This window comes from Clupea harengus, chromosome 14 (genome assembly GCF_900700415.2).
Source record: "Clupea harengus chromosome 14, Ch_v2.0.2, whole genome shotgun sequence".
Taxonomy (NCBI): Eukaryota; Metazoa; Chordata; class Actinopteri; order Clupeiformes; family Clupeidae; genus Clupea; species Clupea harengus.
The window spans coordinates 9334443-9353422 of record NC_045165.1 but is presented as its reverse complement, the minus strand read 5'-3'; the positions used below and the strand labels follow the sequence as shown (position 1 = coordinate 9353422).

Sequence of the window (18980 nt, the reverse complement as noted above, 5' to 3'; positions counted from 1 at the left end):
AAAACGGGGGATAAAGTCATTAAATAGTTTCTCTGCAGCTGTTTTGCCAGATTTATTTTTAGTGGGATAAGCTTGGGCAAAGCGTGTAAAATGGTCAATTATGACCAAGATATACTCATAACCACCACTACTTGGTTCCAGATGGAGGTAATCAACGGCAACTAACTCAAAAGGTGAACTTGTGGAGATGGAGCCCATTGGTGCTTTGTCTCGCATAGAGGGATGTTTTTGCTGAATGCATGCACACCTTCTCAGGACATAATCCTCCACCTCCCGCTGCATATATGGCCAATAGAATCTTTCTCGCATCAGATGAAGGACCTTCTCAACACCCACATGGCCCATGTCATCATGCAGATATTTTAGAACAAGGGGCCTGAATTTAGTTGGAACAACCAGCTGCTTATGCGGTCCAGCTTGTCGGTACAACACCCCATTTTGTATGAAGAGCCTGCTCCACTCCCCCATCAACCTTCGGGCTTCACTGGACACACTCTCTCTGTCCGTCTTGGTGGGATTTTTCCCTCTGCTTTTCAACTTCATGACTTCCTCAATTGCCTTGTCCTCATGCTGTGCACCTCTTACATCCTCGGGTGGAATGATCATTGAACTTGGGGGTTCCTGTTCATTGTCAGCGGTCAGCTGCAGAACAGCAATCCATGGCACATCCTTCTCTTTGGCCACCATACTCCCCTGCCACACTGCTGTTACAACCTCTGGAGACAAAACTTCTGTATACTTCCCAATGTGCTGAGTAAGTGAGACAGGGAAACGAGAAAGTGTATCAGCATCAATGTTATTTTTACCAGGACGATACTTTATCTCAAAGTTAAAGTCGGCCAGCTCGCCCACCCAACGGTGCCCAGCTGCATTTAATCGGGCTGTGCTCAGGATATAAGTAAGAGGGTTATTATCTGTGTAGACAGTAAACTCAGGGGCATAATAGAGATAGTCCCGAAATTTGTCACAAATGGCCCATTTTAAGGCAAGGAATTCAAGTTTTCCTGAGTGGAGATGGTAATTCCGTTCTGCAGGGGTAAGTGACTTGGACCCATAAGCAATCACCCGTAACTTGCCCTGTTGATGTTGATAAAGGACAGCACCAAGCCCTTCATTCGATGCATCAGTATGGAGAACAAAGGGCAGGTTGAAGTCAGGGTAAGCCAAAATTGGTGGATTGGTCAGCATGGTGACAATCCGGCCCACAACAGCGCTATGTTCCTCAGTCCACCTGACCGGTGTTCTTGATGGCAATTGTTTGCTGGATTTCTTTTTTTCTGACTGAGCAATGCTTACTCCTGAGCCCCACTCCATATTCTGCAGAAGTTCAAACAGAGGTCTGGCCACACGGGAAAAGTCTTGAATAAAAGAACGGTAATAGCTCAGAAAGCCCAGGAGTGCTCTTACTTCCCCTACTGTTGTCGGCTTCCTCTCCTTGAACTGAGTCACTGCCTCCAAATCCTTGGGGTCTATTTGGACGCCTTCCCCAGACACCAGTCGGCCCACATAACGAACTTGCCGTTTGAAGAGGTCGCACTTATTGGGTCGCAGTTTGATTCCACTGGCTCTCAGCTGACACAGCACTCTCCGGACATCTTCCACATGTGCTAAGAAGGTTTTAGAACAGCAAAGGACATCATCAAGGTACGGAGAGCAAGTATCATCTCGTAGACCCTCAAGAACGGACTCCATGCACCTCTGGAACACAGCTGGGCAATTACTTAATCCAAATGGAAGCCTGATCCATTCATAAAGCCCCCATGGCGTGCTGAAAGCAGTGCAGTGTTGTGACCCCTCATCCACAAATCCCTGATGATACGCACTTCCCTGGTCCAGAAGGGAGAACCAAGACTGCCCCCCTAAGTTGTCAAGGAGGTCTTGGATACGGGGTAAGGGGTGCCGGTCAGGAATGGTCTTGCGATTAAGTTCTCGGAAATCCACACAGAGGCGCAAACTGGAGTCTTTTTTTCTAACACAAACAACAGGGGATGAATATGAAGAATGGGACTTTTTAATCCACCCTCGCTCTAAGAGGTTTTGCACATAGGCCTTTACTTCCGTGTAAAGAGGTTTTGGTATGGCATTATAGCGCTTTTGTACTGGGGTGTCATCCTTAAGATTAATCTTCAGCTGTAAAGACGGAACGCACCCAATGTCACCCTCTCCTGTAGAGAACACATCTGACACCTCATACAACATTTGCCTAACTGTCTCTTGTTCCTCTGTACTTAAATGGGATAGGTCCACTGGAGGGTTCCACTTCTCAGCAAGATCATGTACTCTGGGCTGGGCAGTAGCTGAGGTCACTGTGAGGGGAATGTCTTGATTCTGCTGCGGGGTCAACACAGGGAGAATGGTGCAGGCGTTCTCTAGATGGCCCAACACTGCCCGCTGGGGGAGAAATACATCATGCTGAGTTGAATTTTGGATAGGGATGGTTACATGCTTTGCGTAAGCACCCTGCACTTCCATGATGGCTGGGAACAGTTCTAGTCCCTCGGGCAAAATTGTTTCTATGGCAGGCTCAAAACACATTGTTCTTTCCTCAAGACAATTTCGCACCTTGCACCTCACCCCCCACACTTGGCCAGCTGGGATGATGAGGCCTCTCTTTCCTGTCATGAGGAGGCAGCCCTGTGACCTTTCCTCCACTGGTTCCTCTTGGACAACAGAAACAATTGTTTTTGCAGTGTCAACCTGTAAGTTTAAAGCTTCACTTAAGAGAACACTCAAATTGAGAGGGCCTGCAATGTTTTCCCGAATAAGCTCCACAATGACATTGACTCCAAGCAGGGGGTAGTTGAGGTTGCTCTGTGCAACGAGGAAAGGGACTTGAATGGATGCTTTACCCTGACTAGAACTAAGGATATCTAAATGAGCATCAATCCAGCCATCAAATGGAATGCTAGAGCCATTGGCTGCAGTAACATAAAGAGGTTCAGAGAGTAGAGTCTCTAGAGGTTTGATATCTGTATATGGCAAGTTCTTCATCACCCACTCCCTGCCCACAACACTCACTTGGGCCCCTGTATCTAACAGCATCTCAGTTTTCACCCCATTAATACAGCATAACAAGACATTTTCCTCCAATGAGCTGGGCTGTCCGTTTAACATAAGGGGTTTTGAGAGAGGTTTGTAAGATGGTTGAGCTGTCCGTGTTGGCAGAGCTACAATCAAGAAGGGACGTTGAATTGGGGCAAGTCACAGGCCATCCCTCTCCCATGACCTCCTCCCATTTCCCGACCCTGATCTGTTCAAGCACCCTACAGCACGGTGTCCACTCTGTCCACAACGAAAACAGTGGCTGCAGGAATCATATCCATTTTGTTGGCATTCCTGACATTTTCCATTCCTTGATGTTCTCTGGGATTGCACAGTGGAAGCTACCATTGGGGGGACGTTTGACCTGTCAGGCTTGTAGGGGATACATTTTTCCAGGTTCTTAGTCAATGCAGAAACTTGGGCTGACAGTTCGGTAATGGCGACAGCATTCGCTCTAACTTCAGATACAATGGATGGCTGTGCTGGGGAGCTAATCATTGCATCTCCAGGATGCTGGGCAGCACTGACTGTGACTGGCCTTCCTTTTGTGGAAGATAAAAATCGCTTTGCCCTCTCCGCCTCTTCACTTGTCAACCTGGTTATCTGTTCTAAGATGGTTTCATCACTGACCTGGGGAATTGCGAGATATGGTTTAAGGTCATGCCGGATGTTGTTATTCTTTTCACTTAAGCCCTGGTAAAGTGTGTGCAAGAAAACCCCTTGCACTAATTTCTTGTCATAACTAAAGTCGATATCATTCTGTTCTGCTGCAAGCAATACCCGTTCCCTAAGGGCCATTATTCTATACACAAACTGTTGAGGGGTTTCCCGGTCTTGCTGTTTGGTATTACTCAGTTCCTGGAACAACTCTCTACTACTTTTATCCCGAATGTGGGTCCTAAGAACCTTCTTCAGCTCAATTACAGTGAAATGATCTTTGTTTGTAAGGTACTCTTTAAAAAGACCTCCTTTGGTTACCCTCAATACAGCTCGTACAATCTCAGACTCTGTGATCCCATTTTCAATGGCCTCATCAATTTGTTTACCAATATGGGTGTATGATATTTCTGACCCAGAATCTGAAATTTGCCCACCCTGGATTTTAAATTCTCTACGAGGCAAGAGAGCTGTTACATCAGTAATTCTAACAACCTGATCAATATGTGTCTTTAAACCACCAGTGTTTACAGAGACATGATGTGTTGGTGGTGTGTGACTGTCTGTATCTTCATTGCCTGTGGTGTGCATTGGAGGTACCGGAATGTCTGTAGGCGAGGATGATCTTGAATGTGCAGATGGATTAGTGGCGGTCATTTCATTTACGGTGTCCTGCAGATGGAGTAGACGTGACATGCCTGCATCCTCTAGGTCCTGTAGTTTCTCACTTTTTATGTAATCCGAAATGTGATAAAACAAGCCTGGTTCAGAGAGTTTCGAAAGTTCAGCGTCGTCTTCATTGTCCAGAGTTGCAGCTAGCTGATACAGCTGACTTGCATTCAGCTGCAGTAGCTTCTTGTGGATTTCCCATTGGAGTACCTGCCGTGGCTCAGATGTCGCCATCTTCCTCAGAACTGGCTCCTACACGGCAAGAATCCCGGACGTAGCCCCCAATTGTTACTAGCCTCAAGCCTAGGGGAACTTGGGCTAGTACAAACAGGTCCTTTACACTTGAGAAGTGAAGGACAAAAGCAGGTGTCAAAAGCATGGAGTTCAAACACAAGCTCCCACATTCCTTCTCTTATCCCTGCCTTGCCGAGTGCCTTCAATGACCCCTCGCTGCTCCCTAGTGGACTGGAGTTAACCAGACCTGATTGAGTGCATGCGTGTCTGTGTGTGTATGTGTGTATGGGCGTGCGGCCCTACTGATAGCCCGTTACACAATCATGTGCACATTTGCACATATTGAGAACCTTTGTCATTAAAATATACTATAACATACTAACCGACTGAAACTGTGTGGAACTGTATGAATTATATCAAACTAGTATTCAGAAATGATTAATAAAATTTAATAGAAAACAAATACTATCCAAATAATGCATGGTATCCCTTTCATATGTAACACTAGTCAAAATTATGCATAACAATGAAAAATCATGGTTTCCTTTAATAACATTAATTGTACTCTCACAAATAACAGTTTTTCTTCCGACAGGACTCCCTGTAGGCAACATGGAATGTAACACCAACTCATATAAGGACTATAATTATAAGTTAATAAGAAGATAAAGCATCTGCTCGTTCCTTTGCCTGAAAATGCTTCACCTATTTCTTCTATCTATTGCCTCCTATTGCCTGATTTTTCATTCCCATTAGATTCTGATTCAGAGTTTCCCATACCAAACAGCCCTAGTCATTCACAACACTGTGTAGACAAACATGCACATGAGCGCATCAGTTAACCTTTCATGTAAAATGCACTACAACCACCAAAACACTCCATACTCCACCCAAAAGTGACTCACGCAGCTGTAACTATACCAAATGCTGTCACCCAGCAAGACTACTGTGGAATTCAAAATATAAGGAAATAAAAAACCTTTTGGAGCAGTAAATATTATTTTGAAGTATATATATGTGTTGCCGTATCCTCTATTTTTCAGTGTTGCATTGCAAAAAAAAAAAAAGAAAGTATGTTACCTCTTTACTAGCAGTAGTTATAGTAAAAATAATAGATAGGGAGGAAACACTTTTTAGTTGTTCAGTGTTATTTTTGTTTCTTGAAGAATTATGAAAGAATATTGATGTCATACACTTGACAGGAGATGCATTTTTACCACTTATCAATTACATTTTTTTTTTTTTGCTGCACCATTTTTTGTATGGTATTACACTTAAATACTTCATTCGGTCTCCTCCTGAGTCCAGAGCTTTGAAGACTCTCCTCATCTGTCCCGGGCTGACCTTTAATGCATGGATCTCTGGCCATCCACAAACTGAGCATCAGGAGAAGACAATGGGTTTTCAAAAAATCATTGAAAAAAAAGCAAGTGGGGGCTGTATCAGTTTTCACATTAACATTTTACATTCAGTCATTCAGCGGACAATTTAAAGCAACAACACAGAAGGCTGAACATTTTCATCAGTATGTGTGAGCCGTTTGGCTGTTCATCACATGATGTCATTTTACATTTACATTTACATTTAGTCATTTAGCAGACGCTTTTGTCCAAAGCGACGTACAAGGGAGAGAACAGTCAAGCTAAGAGCAATACAAAGCATGGTGTAACAATAAATACTACTTTACATGAGAATTAGAAAACAACGACCTAGAAAAAAGGAAAAAGAAGTGCAGGAATGTAACTGCTGAAGTGCAAGTTAAGCGCTAGTCAGGTGCCAGTTAGGAAGGGAGGTGCTCTCTGAAGAGTTGGGTCTTCAAAAGCTTCTTGAAGGTAGAGAAGGACGCCCCTGCTCTGGTAGTACTAGGCAGTTCGTTCCACCAACGTGGAACTACAAATGAGAATAGTCTGGATTGCCGTGCTTGCACAGACGGCAGTGCCAAACGACGCTCACTAGACTGATTTTCATCAGTAAGTGTGAGCCCTTTGGCTGTTCACCACATGATGTCATTTTCATCAGTATGTATGAGCCCTTTGGCTATTCACCACATGATGTCAGTGTTGCTAGCACTTTGCTTTTCCAGTGAACAGGAATGCTATCTATATCTCTATATATGCTATTTCACATACATAGTTGAGAGCAACTGGTGGTGATGAAAGAAAATATACAAAATGGATTGGAGACAAGCATACAAAATAGGCTCTTTTAAATCACATGCAGTGTTACTAAAGACCAACTACTTGGCACACTGCTCTCGTCACTTTAAACACCAGCACAATAAAAACATTATGTGGTGCATTGTTTAGTCATACTCACTGCGCATTGCTGAGGCCATCTGCCGTTTGAATTTCAGTTCTCTCTCTTCTGTGACTGTTCTCTCTCCCAAGTCACAGAGAAATTCATTTTTTTTTTGTTGCTAATGTGTTGATTATTGGGTGCTAGTGTGATCTCCACTTTGAATAATTGTATGAAGATCCATAGAAAAGGCTAAATAGAGATTTAAATAGATACATTAGATTAGTAAGAGAAAGAGGAAGAAGACTGGCTATATGGATGAGGCGGCCATAATTCACCTCTCAGTTGACAACACAATTTCACAGTAAAATTTGACCAGTGCACAACAATATCATACATTGCTTGTGCTTTCATAACACTACAATGAAAACATTTAGCTATTTAAGCCAGCTAGCTAGCCAGCTTTAAGAGATGCAAAAAACAGCCTAAGCTTCATAGTCTACTGTATATAGCCCACTGTGGTTCATGGTGTATTATAATGAATAAAAAAAAGTTTCCCTGATGATCCAGTACCCAAATAAAATATTACAAGGTACAACAACAACTTTCAGAGGGGTCTGTACCGATTCCTGAAATGAAGTGCTGTGGAACAGAGAGGAAATAAGTCAGAAATGTTGAGTGTGAAACAAAAAGTCAACATGAACATGTAGAGCACAGCCAGCCCTTTCATGCTCCGCCCCAAGTGATCTTTTCACCCTGTGTGCCAAACGCCCTCAGCTAACTCTTGCTGGCATGTAGTCATCAAATTATAGACTTTAAAACACATACTTAATTTAAAAAAAAGTTTATTTCACACTTCACGCATGGGTCTTCCATGGTACTGAAAACACTAGTGTCACTTTATAGTCTAGTAGCAGCTTGTCATTGTTTATTATAACCCCCTCCCACATTCACAAGTCGGAAGCGGGAATGTTTCCTGGATCACCAGTAAAACTTGAAGCTTTCTTAGGTTCCAAAGAACAACAGTTTCCTTCAACACGCATCCTTCAGGCTATACACACATGCATACTATGAACATTCATTGCAAAAGATACGCTCCGCTGCAAAGGCTTTTCATGGGTTAAGACTCTAAGATTGACTGACAGTCCAACAGAATGATTTCAGGGACAACGTAACCATTCACTTAATGTGCATCAGTATTTATGCCATCTGAAGATCGTTGTGCATTACCTGCAGACACCCTAGTGTGCAGTTAGTGAACATTTCGTGACATACAGCACCACATTTAATGTATTGTAATACTGAAACACCATCACAAAAACTCTCATACACTTGTTGTCGATGATGTCTTTACAAATCTTTACAAACAATCGGATATGGATTCCAACAACCAAAACAGAACAAACAAACAAATAAATACAGGAAACACAAACTGGCATGCATAAAGTGCACCTCGTTCTCAAGAATCTCCACGCCATTGGTCCTAGCACATATTGGTAAAATCATTCAGTGTGCTCATCAGAACATTTCACCAGAAAAACATACACAGAAATACACGCAGGCCAAACACCTTCATACTTCACTTGCGCTTCATACTTGCGCTTACTAAAATATAGTGCTTCAAAAACTGACCCTGTTATCTAGGATTAAGCCACATCATAACTCTGGAGAAGATCAGGTAAAACCTGTAAGATCTCATTAGTTACAAATAATGTGTGTTCTGCAGTATTCTTAGATTCCTGGAACCCTTTTCACACTAGTATCCATAACATTAAAATGTAGTGTTTCCATGCTTTCTTGATTATATTTGCCAATTATATAACTAATTATACCTCTTTTCTCCAATAAATGCTACGATTTAGAGTATACTGCTAAGTACAGTGACATACGAAGCATATGTTTTTTATTCTACATTTCCTCAAAATCACTGTACTGATACTGGCTTCCTGATGCCATGAAGGCATGGCAGTGGCTGCTGTCTGTCAAATACTAGGCACAGTTTAAAAGGAGCAACCTAACAAAGTAATAGTTAAACGGAGACATTGACAACATTCACTGCAATTTCATAAACTGGCTGATGGAATATTCAAGCACTCTCCAGGACTTTGGTAGGTCTAGTTGACTTTCAACTCTAATTTGTGAATCTTAAGGAAATGCTGTCCAGTACATTCAAAGCTGCATACAACAGCACACAAATAAAGTAGTATCCTTCATTTTCTTCAAATGAGCTGGTGTGTCAAATCCTGCGTCTCAACCAATCAAGGCAAACAAAGTCCTTCCTTTGGAGGCCTCACAGGTTACCTGTGATTGGTTGTCTTGGGCAAGAACCTTTGCCAGGATTGGTCAGGAGCGAGTGAAGTGGTAGGGGGTGGGTGAGAGCGGGGATGGGCCGAGTTCGCGGACGATCTTGTTGAGGCTAGATATTTTCTCTTCCAGGAGGAAGTTCTTCTTCTCGGCCGTCTTGTGGCGCTGCTCGCTCAGCTGCAGGGCCTGAAGGAGCTGGGTGTTTTCCACATATAGGTCCTTGATCATGCCATCAGCCTTGCCGTTCTTATGCAACTGCATAAACACACACATACAACAGTGATCACACAGGTAATTGAGGGATAAAGTCTATTTTTTCGTATGACAGCATTTCAATAGTAATACACAGGCGTTTTTAGTTATGTTTCTGTGTTTCTGTGTGTGTGTGCGTGTGTGCAGTTACCTGATCTTTGAGTTGAGAGACCTTGTCCTGCAGCAGCATCTTCACATTCCTGAGCGCCAACTCCACATCCCGCATCCTCCCCTCCATCTTCATTAGCTTCATCTCTCGCTCGTCCTGCCACACACACACACGGATAGAATCAATCTTCAGGTCTCTGTCGTGACACGTGACACACACACACACACACATGATCAGTGTCTCCTCTCCTCAACCAGTTGTGAAAATGACATGGTCAAGTCTGCTGGTAGGACTGTACAAAGCTAGTTAGTTCAACCCCACGCCAAAGCATCTCAATGTTTTATACTGTGGTACAAATGACTGAATAACTTTACAAAATAAAATCAACCATACATCATGCAAGAGCATAGTAATCACTCATGATGTTCTGTGAGTGTCCATCACAACCAGTCTTGGTGGTTATGTGTCTGAAACACACACACACGCACGCATGCTCACTCTCTCTCAGACACACACACACACGCAACATACACACAACACTTCTGAGTCCCAGTGAAGCATGAAGCCAATGATTTAAAATTAAGATTTTAGTTTTTGTATATTTAAGCACACAGATATTGGATATAACAGACTTTATTTGGTCTTGATGGTCAAAGTTAAAAACAGGTAAAGTCACAGCACAGATTCTATAAATAACATAAAAATCAAAACCAAAATAAATAGTAATTAAAAAATAAAGTTCTACACACATGAACGTTTGATGAATAAATTAAATTAATAAATGAATTTACGGTCAAAAACCTCAAATAAATAAAATCACACAGACATACCATGAAAAAGAAGACACACTAGAGATGTATTTTGGAATAAGGTTCACAGTGAAAGAAAACGCACCTTTCCAACTAAAATAGCCTGTTTCTGTTATGAATGAGAACCTACAGGAAATAACACTGGTGTATCGAGTAAAGGTTCCCAGGACATAACAGGGTACAACTGTGCACAAATCTGACTGGGCAGTCTCAAAACAATGTTCTTCTACGTAATCAGTTCAGTACAAACCATCTGGGAGACACAATTTTGAACACGCAAACATAAAATAACACATAAGACTAAGACTTGACAATGAGTGCTTAAGAACACAAATATGGTGAGTCAATCAGTGCTACAGCCGCTCTATAAGTATCTGGGATCCTGAGATCTAGCTCATTGGTCAATTGTTGTTTCTTTTCCCCCCCAAACAAATTGGTACATTCACTTCTGAGTACAATCAACAAGCATACCCTGTTTCACCTCAAGTATGAAAAAGTGAATTATTAGAAACTCACACACAATTAAAAAACACGGCTCCTATGATAGAGGATTGTTACTGACAAACAGGAATTCAATGATTCGTACATTCATTAAAACAAAAATGCACACTTTCCCCTTAGGAGAAACATTTAAGTGAGGCTTTAAAAGCCGTTGATAACCATGATGTCAAGGCAGCAAATGTTGTGCATACTGTCGTTTTAATTTCTTTCAAAAAGATGGAAGCTGCAGAGGTTTGTTTACTCTCCGCCTAGTGGTAATATGTTGTCATTACATGGTAATGCTTTTTTCCCCCCATCTCCTGACGTCGAAGCTTAAATAATCGTCCATTTGGAGAGGAGGGGAATCATCTTCACGGGGCAAGACTGTGTGTGAATGTGACTGTGTATGCGTGTGTGTTGGTTGGTTGGTTGGTTGGAGCCAGTTGAAAGGAAGTGATGTCATAGTCCTCCGCTCCTCCTGTAGCCGTCACTGTGAGCTCCACGAGGCTCAGCCATCACTGCACCCTAAAAGCACATACACACACTCAGCCCAGAGCTGTAACTCTTGCACACTAGGCAACATATACAAAGATAGACCGTCGGCCAAGCAAGCAAGCCAGACACACCCATGCACACCTCACGACGCACACACTTGTAGATGCACGCTAACACACAGAAAGCAACGGTACATACATGGATGGAAGATAAATCGAGACAGACAGACAGACAGATAAAACAAAACAAAAAGACACCTACAACAAACTAACAGCAACCCTTTCATCCAGACAATATATTCATAGTCTTGCATAGCCAGACGCGTTTTACCACGGACATCTGGAAACAACCATGGTGAAATGGGGACTAGATATGGGTGAGAATGATTACAGAATTTAGAGCATCTGACAGGTCAAAGTCTAGTCAAATGGCTCTTAAAAAGGTTGGTAGGGAAGTTTGGCTCTTCTTCTCTTAAGAAGAAAAGTACAGGTCTGGAGAGAATCCTGGGGTGGGAAAAAGCTGGTAGGTGTGGCCTTGATAGCACTTGTTTTTGACACACATCTAGTCCACAATTTCATCAAGCGGTCTGTGGAGACTGTGATTTCTTGTCATGTAAGTCCTGAAGTCGAGCCTGTGGCCACAAGACTACTCTGAAGCCAACAGGCCTCTCATTCAGCACGGACATCCACCTCACCACACACACCCCCCGCAGTTTATGAGGACACCACACACAAGCACTACTATTCTTACTGGAAGAGGAAGAGGTGAGAACACATGGACACTAGGGGTGGGAATCTCTTGGCACCTCACGATTCGATTCCGATTCAGTGGTCAGCGATTCGATTCTAAACCGATTATCGATTCTAAACCGATTATCGATTATCAATTCTAAACCGATAAAACGATTATCGATGTATGTCGATTTTTAAAACATTTGAGTTTGCTACAAATCACTTCCTACTTTGTGTTTGATAATTAAAGAAAATCAACAGATGAATTACTTTCTCTATTCTTTTTATTAGAGAAAAGGCTTTTCCTTGTCAAAATTATGACTTTCAATGAACAATGCAATAGTCGATGCAGCTTGCATTTCAACACAAAATGGATGTGTAAAAAAAAAAAAGTAAAAAAAAAATTAAAAATTTTAATAAAAAAATCGATTATAAACTTTTCTGAATCGAGACAGAATCGTTCTAGAGAGAATCGAATAATCGATTTTTTCCCCCACCCCTAATGGACACACACACACACACACAAAGTATTATTCCTTCACCTTTTACAGGACAAAGTGTGTAATCGCAATTACCCAGCACCCTTTGCAAGGAGGACAGAACATAACCCATGACTCAGACTCATGTGTGCACGATTGCTACACATCAGGAATGAATGCTTTCACCTTCAGTTTAAGTGAAGAAGAAGAAGACAGAGAAAAGATCCACACACACACACCAACACCCAGTGTACTCACTGTGTGAGAAGGCCTCTCTTACCTGCATGTTGAAATCAGGGCCATGCTCTTCGGCGCGGTGTTGAGCCCTGCGTTCCCCGGGCATCCTGACTGGAGACTGCGGCAGCATCCCTCCCAGCTGAACCTGCAGGGTCTGCCAGGTGAGCCAGGACAAAAGTGGCATAAACCATAAGAGGAGGTGATGCATAAAGTAAGTGTATGTGCGCGTTTGTGTGTGTGTGTGTGTGTGTGTGTGTGTGTGTGTGTGCTGGTGAGCCAGGAAAGAAGTGGCAGAGGAGTGGATAAAGTGTGTGTGTGTGTGTGTGTGGGTCTGTGCGTGTGTGCGCGACTGTGCGTGCGTACATGTGTTCTCTCCGTTACCTCGAGCAGTTGGGCCTCCAGGTGGGTCTGCCTGTTTATTAGTGTTGCGTTCTCCTGCCTCAGCGTCTCCAGGTGCCGCTGTTCTTCACTGTGCTCGCACACCTTCACACACACATACGAAATATTTCACTTGTACAAAGCAGTATGAGGTTTTGCTGCCCCTGTAGTGCAGTTTAAACAGTGTTGTATTATTCCCATGTCCTGACACGATCATGCAGTTATACAACGTCCTTCCATTCCAGCAGGGGCTTGTTACACTGATTACACATGTTTAGGGATTAGGTTGCAGATACATCGTGGGTTATTACCTTGTTCTGGGCCGAGAACAGCTCGTTGCGCAGGGCGTCCAGCTCACGTTTTAGGGAGGCCTTCTCCTGCTCCACCACCCTGAACAGCCCGGCCTGACTCTGCTGCTGCCGCTGCTTCAGGCTCACCACACTCGACTCCAGCTGCCGGGTCTACACACACACACACACACACACACACACACACACACATTATATATTATTACACACACATTATATATTATCACACACACACATTATATATCATTACACACACACACATCATATATTATATATTTTCACACACACACATATACAGTATATATATATAAAATATCAAGTCAATTTTGAAGAACCCTATTTAGAACCCACTTTTCTTTTCCCATTGTGTGTTCTGGAGTACCCGTGTTCTCTTTAGTGCATGTGGGGCAACTGGTCTGGCAAATGTAGATTCATAGATGAATGTGTGTGGAATCCAGTCTGAGTGCGAGTGTGCGAGTGTGCGAGTGTGCGAGTGTGCGAGTGTGCGAGTGTGCGTGTACCTTCTCACGGGTGTTCTGCAGCTCCCCCTTGGTGTGCTGGACCTCGCGCAGCAGCCGCTCGTTCTCCTGTTGCAGCAGCTGCTGGTCCTGCTCCAGGAGGCGCCTCAGCTCCCCGCTCAGCAGCTGCCTCTGGGGGGCCGGGAAGCCGCTCGCCTGCAGGCTCACCTCAAGCAGCTGGATCTGCACAGGCACGGGGTCAAGGGTGCAATAAACAACATTACACATAAGACAATACAGCAATACTAACTGCAACGCATATACACCAGTGCAAGAGCGGCAGATGTTAATGGAAAAGGGTACCTTTTTTTTTTTTTTTTAATATAAATAAGCCACATCAATACACAATGGTATAACTGCTAATAAACTGTGGTTTAAGACTTCACAAGGTGTACTTGTATCAAAACGAGTGAGACATTACACATGGCTTGGAAAACGTGTAGTACTATTTTAAACAGGAAATGAAAATGCCACCTTCTCGTTAGCATTGTGCAGTTTCTGGTGCAGTGAGATCACTTCTTGTTTAAGGGACTCTCGCTCCTGTTGTGTGACCCTGAGGTCAGATTTGTGTCGACTGGTCTGCAGGTTCACCATCTGAAGGGTGCTCTCAAGTGCCTGGCACTGAGTAGAAACAAAGTACACATTTATAGTTACCACACACACACACACACACACACACACACACACACACACACACACACACACACACACACACACACACACACACACACACACACACACACACACACACACTTTCTGTGAATGCAGTTGTGGGTCAATTAGTGTCAAGTGCTATGCGGTCTCATCAATGGATGCATTTGTGTATGAACAATGTGATTGAGTTGTTCTGCATTTAAGAGGCATACGGTGAGCCTACCTTCTCCTGAGCTTTGGACAGCTGGCTGCGCAGGCTCTGCGTCTGCTTCTCAGCCGCCTGCCTCTCCTGCAGCAGGTGGGTGAGCTGGCATTCCATAGTACCCAGTTTAGCCAACTGAGGAGACAAATGGGGAACGCCAAGACCACCACAATCAACCATAAAACCATTAGAACAGCAGAAACATGCCACAAAACCTGGTCTTTTAGAGTTTTTTGTCCATTGTTTTTTTGTTTACTTTTCTGTATCGGTTTGATAAAACTATAAAAAAATAATGCAAACATCACAAACAACTAAAGAAAAAACCTTCCTATTACGGCAGTAAAGGCCATGCATGATTAAATTAAATCGATATCGTCATTAACTTTTTTTACCAGATAAAGAACACAGAGTCTGTATATCATCAATGTCTGCATACACACAGATTACTCCAGGAGAGAGATGGACACAACTATGTAGATGGAGGGATCTCTGTACCTTTTCTACACAGCAAGCTAGTTCCTCTTTAAGGAGCTCCTTCTCTTCCTGTAGTCTCTGGGCTCTGGCCACAGTGCTGGCCACATCTCCTCCCTCCTTCAGCTGCAACACACACCAAACCGAATTAATTTAATTAACTCTCGTTAGTCAGTTCATTACACTTCATCGTTTCATTTCATAGTTCAATTTCTTAGTTCGTTAGCCTTGTTACATGACATTTAGATTACACCTAAGTAGCACTGATAAGGACATAACTTCATTACACAAGCACTAGATTAAATACTCGTTTTAACGTGCTTATTTTTATGAGAAGTATATTGGTCCTGCCTACATGGTTTCAGTTCAAATAAAATGCAATCTATTTAAATATCAATTTAAGCATTCGAAAACATTCATACAACACAACTGATCCTAATTAATCCAAAGTGATTCATGACCGTCAATTCTTGTCGAAGCCTGTATCTATTTTCTTCTGCCTTCGCAACATTTGAGGCCTCTTTATCTACTATGCAGAATTTTAAGTATAAAGCATTATTTCTTGTAAAACAATTTCATTCACATCCTTTGTGTGTTTTGTATAACTGAATTAAACCAATCATTCAGGTAGTTGCAGCCATTGACACTGATAAAAAGCCCTCTCCTCAGTATGTGTATCCGTCTTAGCGCTCTCTCCTAATAAGATGTCCCACACTGACCTGTCCACGCAGAGAGGAGAGCTGCCGTGAGAGCAGGGTCTTCTCGCGCTGTAGAACAGCACTCTCCTCCTGGGCTTTGGTTAGCTCCGCCTCCAGGGCGCTCACACACGCCTCCATCTGACCAATGAGAGAACAACAATCAACCTTTTAGCAGAGATAGAGTGCAAAAATGACCTATGACCTTAGCCATCAGGCTTTCAGGATAGTAAGAGTTGAGGTGGCGAGTACATTTCTGGCACATTCTGCTTAAATAGTTGTTTTACCGCAAAGCTGTTGTAAAAATAGTCAACCAACAGAATACAAATCCGCTGAAGCGCTGTTCTTCTGCCGCTTAAAACAACAACAAAGTAAGTACTTGATGTGGCCAATTCCACAATATTGGTGGTAGGTACACCCAGGTCTAAGCTAGACCTAGAGAAGTTGCTTTAGTTTAAAAAAACTGATAACCCCTACCTCCTAAAAGGTAATACGTGATTATTATTATTAACAGTCATTAATGGTTTTCATATTTACCTTTGTTAAGATTCTACATTTTGTGTGATTTTGTAAAACCCCAAAACCTGCAAACCCTACCTCCTAAAGGTAATAAGCGACAACCCTACCTCGCCCCTCTCACTCGCTGAGAGCGTGCTGCGCTGGTGTCCGGCCTCCCTCCTCTCGCTGTGTCGAATCAGCTCTCCCAGCTGCATGCTCAGCTCCTGCACGTCTGCGGCGTTCTGGGCGTTCTTTTGCGACAGCAGCCCGTTCTCCTCCTCCAGCTGATGCCCGCGCACACGCAGCTCAGAGATCTGCAAACGCAGGGGATCAAAAAGGCAAATTAGCCCATTTTATTCCCATCAAGAGACTTTGTCCTGCTGAAAACTGTTTTTCTGTTTCAGGAAGCAACAAAACTGGCCCTATTTGGGTACTTGTGTTTTTGGAACAGCACTTGTGGAATTGATTATGGTCTAAAAATGGTCAGAAACAAAGTGCTTTTTGCGGAAATGCGTCAGTCTGTTATTTGTCTAAGTAATTACGGTTATTCCATGCAAGAACTTGGCAAAAAACTTAGAGAAAGGTACTACAACACATCCTTCACCAGACCAGTACAAACTGCCTCCAACTAGGACACATAGAGGAGTCTGAGGCCCTGGTGCCCAATGGATGAGGTCGTGAGAACATCTGAATCTGTAGTTTGAGAAACAGATGCCTCACAGGTCCCTTAGCTGGCAGCTTTATGAGATAGTACCCATAAAACACCCATCTCAGAAGACAGAAGATCACTGAATACATGTTAGGCAGATGATCACTGAATACATGTTAGGCAGAAGATCAGTGAAAACATGTTAGACAGACAATTCTAAGTTAAGGTGTTTGGATTACTTTGTGAGGCGCAGAACAAATCAAGACACTGGAGGATTGGCTGATCCCATCTCTAAAGCACGTGCTCAAGCATGGTATAGAAGAAATGTGATGATCTTTAAAAAGGAAGGCTCTAACTCTAAATTATCATAATATGCTATACACTGTGGACGGTATTTGACTGCAGCCAAATTTATCAAACAAGACAGGGACCCAAAGCATCGCTACAAATGATACAAGTCCTGTTTAGTAAAGCAGTGGTCAAGCTGTAATTCTGAAAAGGTTGCAATTACTGCAAAGGAAGTATTGTTTGAAAAGTTGCCTCGTTTTAAACACCAAATTGTTACTATTTTCGATACATTTTGCAACTTATTTCCCAGGTGGAAAATGTGTCATTTTCTGGGTTTCCAAGCTTCTGAAAAGTGGTGTAGGGATTCTGGTTTTTAAGGGCACTCTACCTGTTTTTTGAATGACTCCGCCATCTTCTGCGCAGCAACCTTGTCTTTTCTAGAAAGCTCCAGTTTAAGGCTAGGGGGAGAGGGAGAGAATAAGAGAGTTGCATAGAGAGCTGTCCATTCAGCATACAGGTTAATCGTATAAAATCTAGATGGACCATTAAGGATAGCTACCGTTTACGTGTATCAGGTGAAAATGTGAAATATGATACTGGGACTAATAGTACTAATAGGCAACAGGTCTTATAGCGCACACACACACACAGGTCTTACAGCACACACACACACACACACAGGTCTTACAGCGCACACACACACACACACACACACACACACACACACACGTCTTACAGCATGTCCTCTTGACTTTCTCGATCTTCCTCTTCTTTTATGGCAGAGATTTTATGTCTCAACAAGAGATTCTCCTCCGCTAGGCGTCCGGCCTCACTCCTGGAAGCAACAGCAAAACATATGATATTTAGCCTTTAATACACACCCAGAAACTACATCATGGGTCACAAAGGGTCACCTACATTGTAAAATATTGCAAGATTAAGCAAAGACCATTGGGCCTCATTCTCGAACGCAGTTAAGAAGAATTTAAGAGGAATTTAAGAGGAATTTCTTCTGAATAGGATTTAGGACAACATTTGGCATTCATGAAAGTTTTCTCATCTGGGATTTGCTCTGAACTTCAGAAGACTTTCCGAACTCGAAAAAGCAGTCGTAACTCGGCCAGAGTTTTCTCAAATGCGATTCCTTAAAAAACCACAAGATGGCCCCAAAAAAAGTGTATACATTGTAAGTCGCACATATGTAAGTCGCTTTGGATAAAAGCGTCTGCTAAATGAAAAAAATAAAAATAAATAAATTACGTTTCACATGTAGGCCTATAGTCATGATTTTACGAGGCACCGTGATGTCATAAAATAAATAAAAGGACTACACCGGAATGCTGCACTCGTCTAGTGAGCGTCGTTTGGCACTGCCGTCTGTGCAAGTACGGCAATCCAGAATTTTCAAGTAGTTCCACGTTGGTGGAACGAACTGCCTAGCACTACCAGAGCAGGCGCGTCCCTCTCTACCTTTAAGAAGCTTTTGAAGACCCAACTCTTCAGAGAGCACCTCCCTTCCTAACTGGCACTTCGACTAGTGCTTAACTTGCACTTATAGCAGTTACATTCCTGCACTTCGTTTTTAT

The 18980-nt window shown here is 42.9% G+C and overlaps 1 protein-coding gene across 4 annotated transcripts in view; it reads right to left on the bottom strand.

The window, feature by feature from the left end:
* Positions 1–7665: 7665 nt before the first annotated feature.
* nin (ninein (GSK3B interacting protein)) overlaps positions 7666–18980 on the bottom strand; it is a 30763-nt gene continuing 19448 nt past the window's right edge. For 3 of the 4 annotated variants that reach the window (XM_031579835.2, XM_031579833.1, XM_031579831.1), the window contains 13 exons: positions 18131–18229; positions 17783–17852; positions 16586–16771; positions 15984–16100; positions 15289–15390; positions 14815–14928; positions 14412–14558; positions 13941–14120; positions 13423–13572; positions 13115–13216; positions 12777–12887; positions 9545–9658; positions 7666–9396 (listed from right to left, as the gene is read on the bottom strand). In XM_031579835.2, coding sequence (XP_031435695.1) covers positions 9181–9396; positions 9545–9658; positions 12777–12887; positions 13115–13216; positions 13423–13572; positions 13941–14120; positions 14412–14558; positions 14815–14928; positions 15289–15390; positions 15984–16100; positions 16586–16771; positions 17783–17852; positions 18131–18229 — 1708 coding nt within the window. In that variant the 3' untranslated portion in view covers positions 7666–9180. Of the gene's footprint in view, positions 9397–9544; positions 9659–10418; positions 11317–12776; positions 12888–13114; positions 13217–13422; positions 13573–13940; positions 14121–14411; positions 14559–14814; positions 14929–15288; positions 15391–15983; positions 16101–16585; positions 16772–17782; positions 17853–18130; positions 18230–18980 lie in introns of those variants that run through there. The other variant, XM_031579834.1, reaches the window with a different exon arrangement.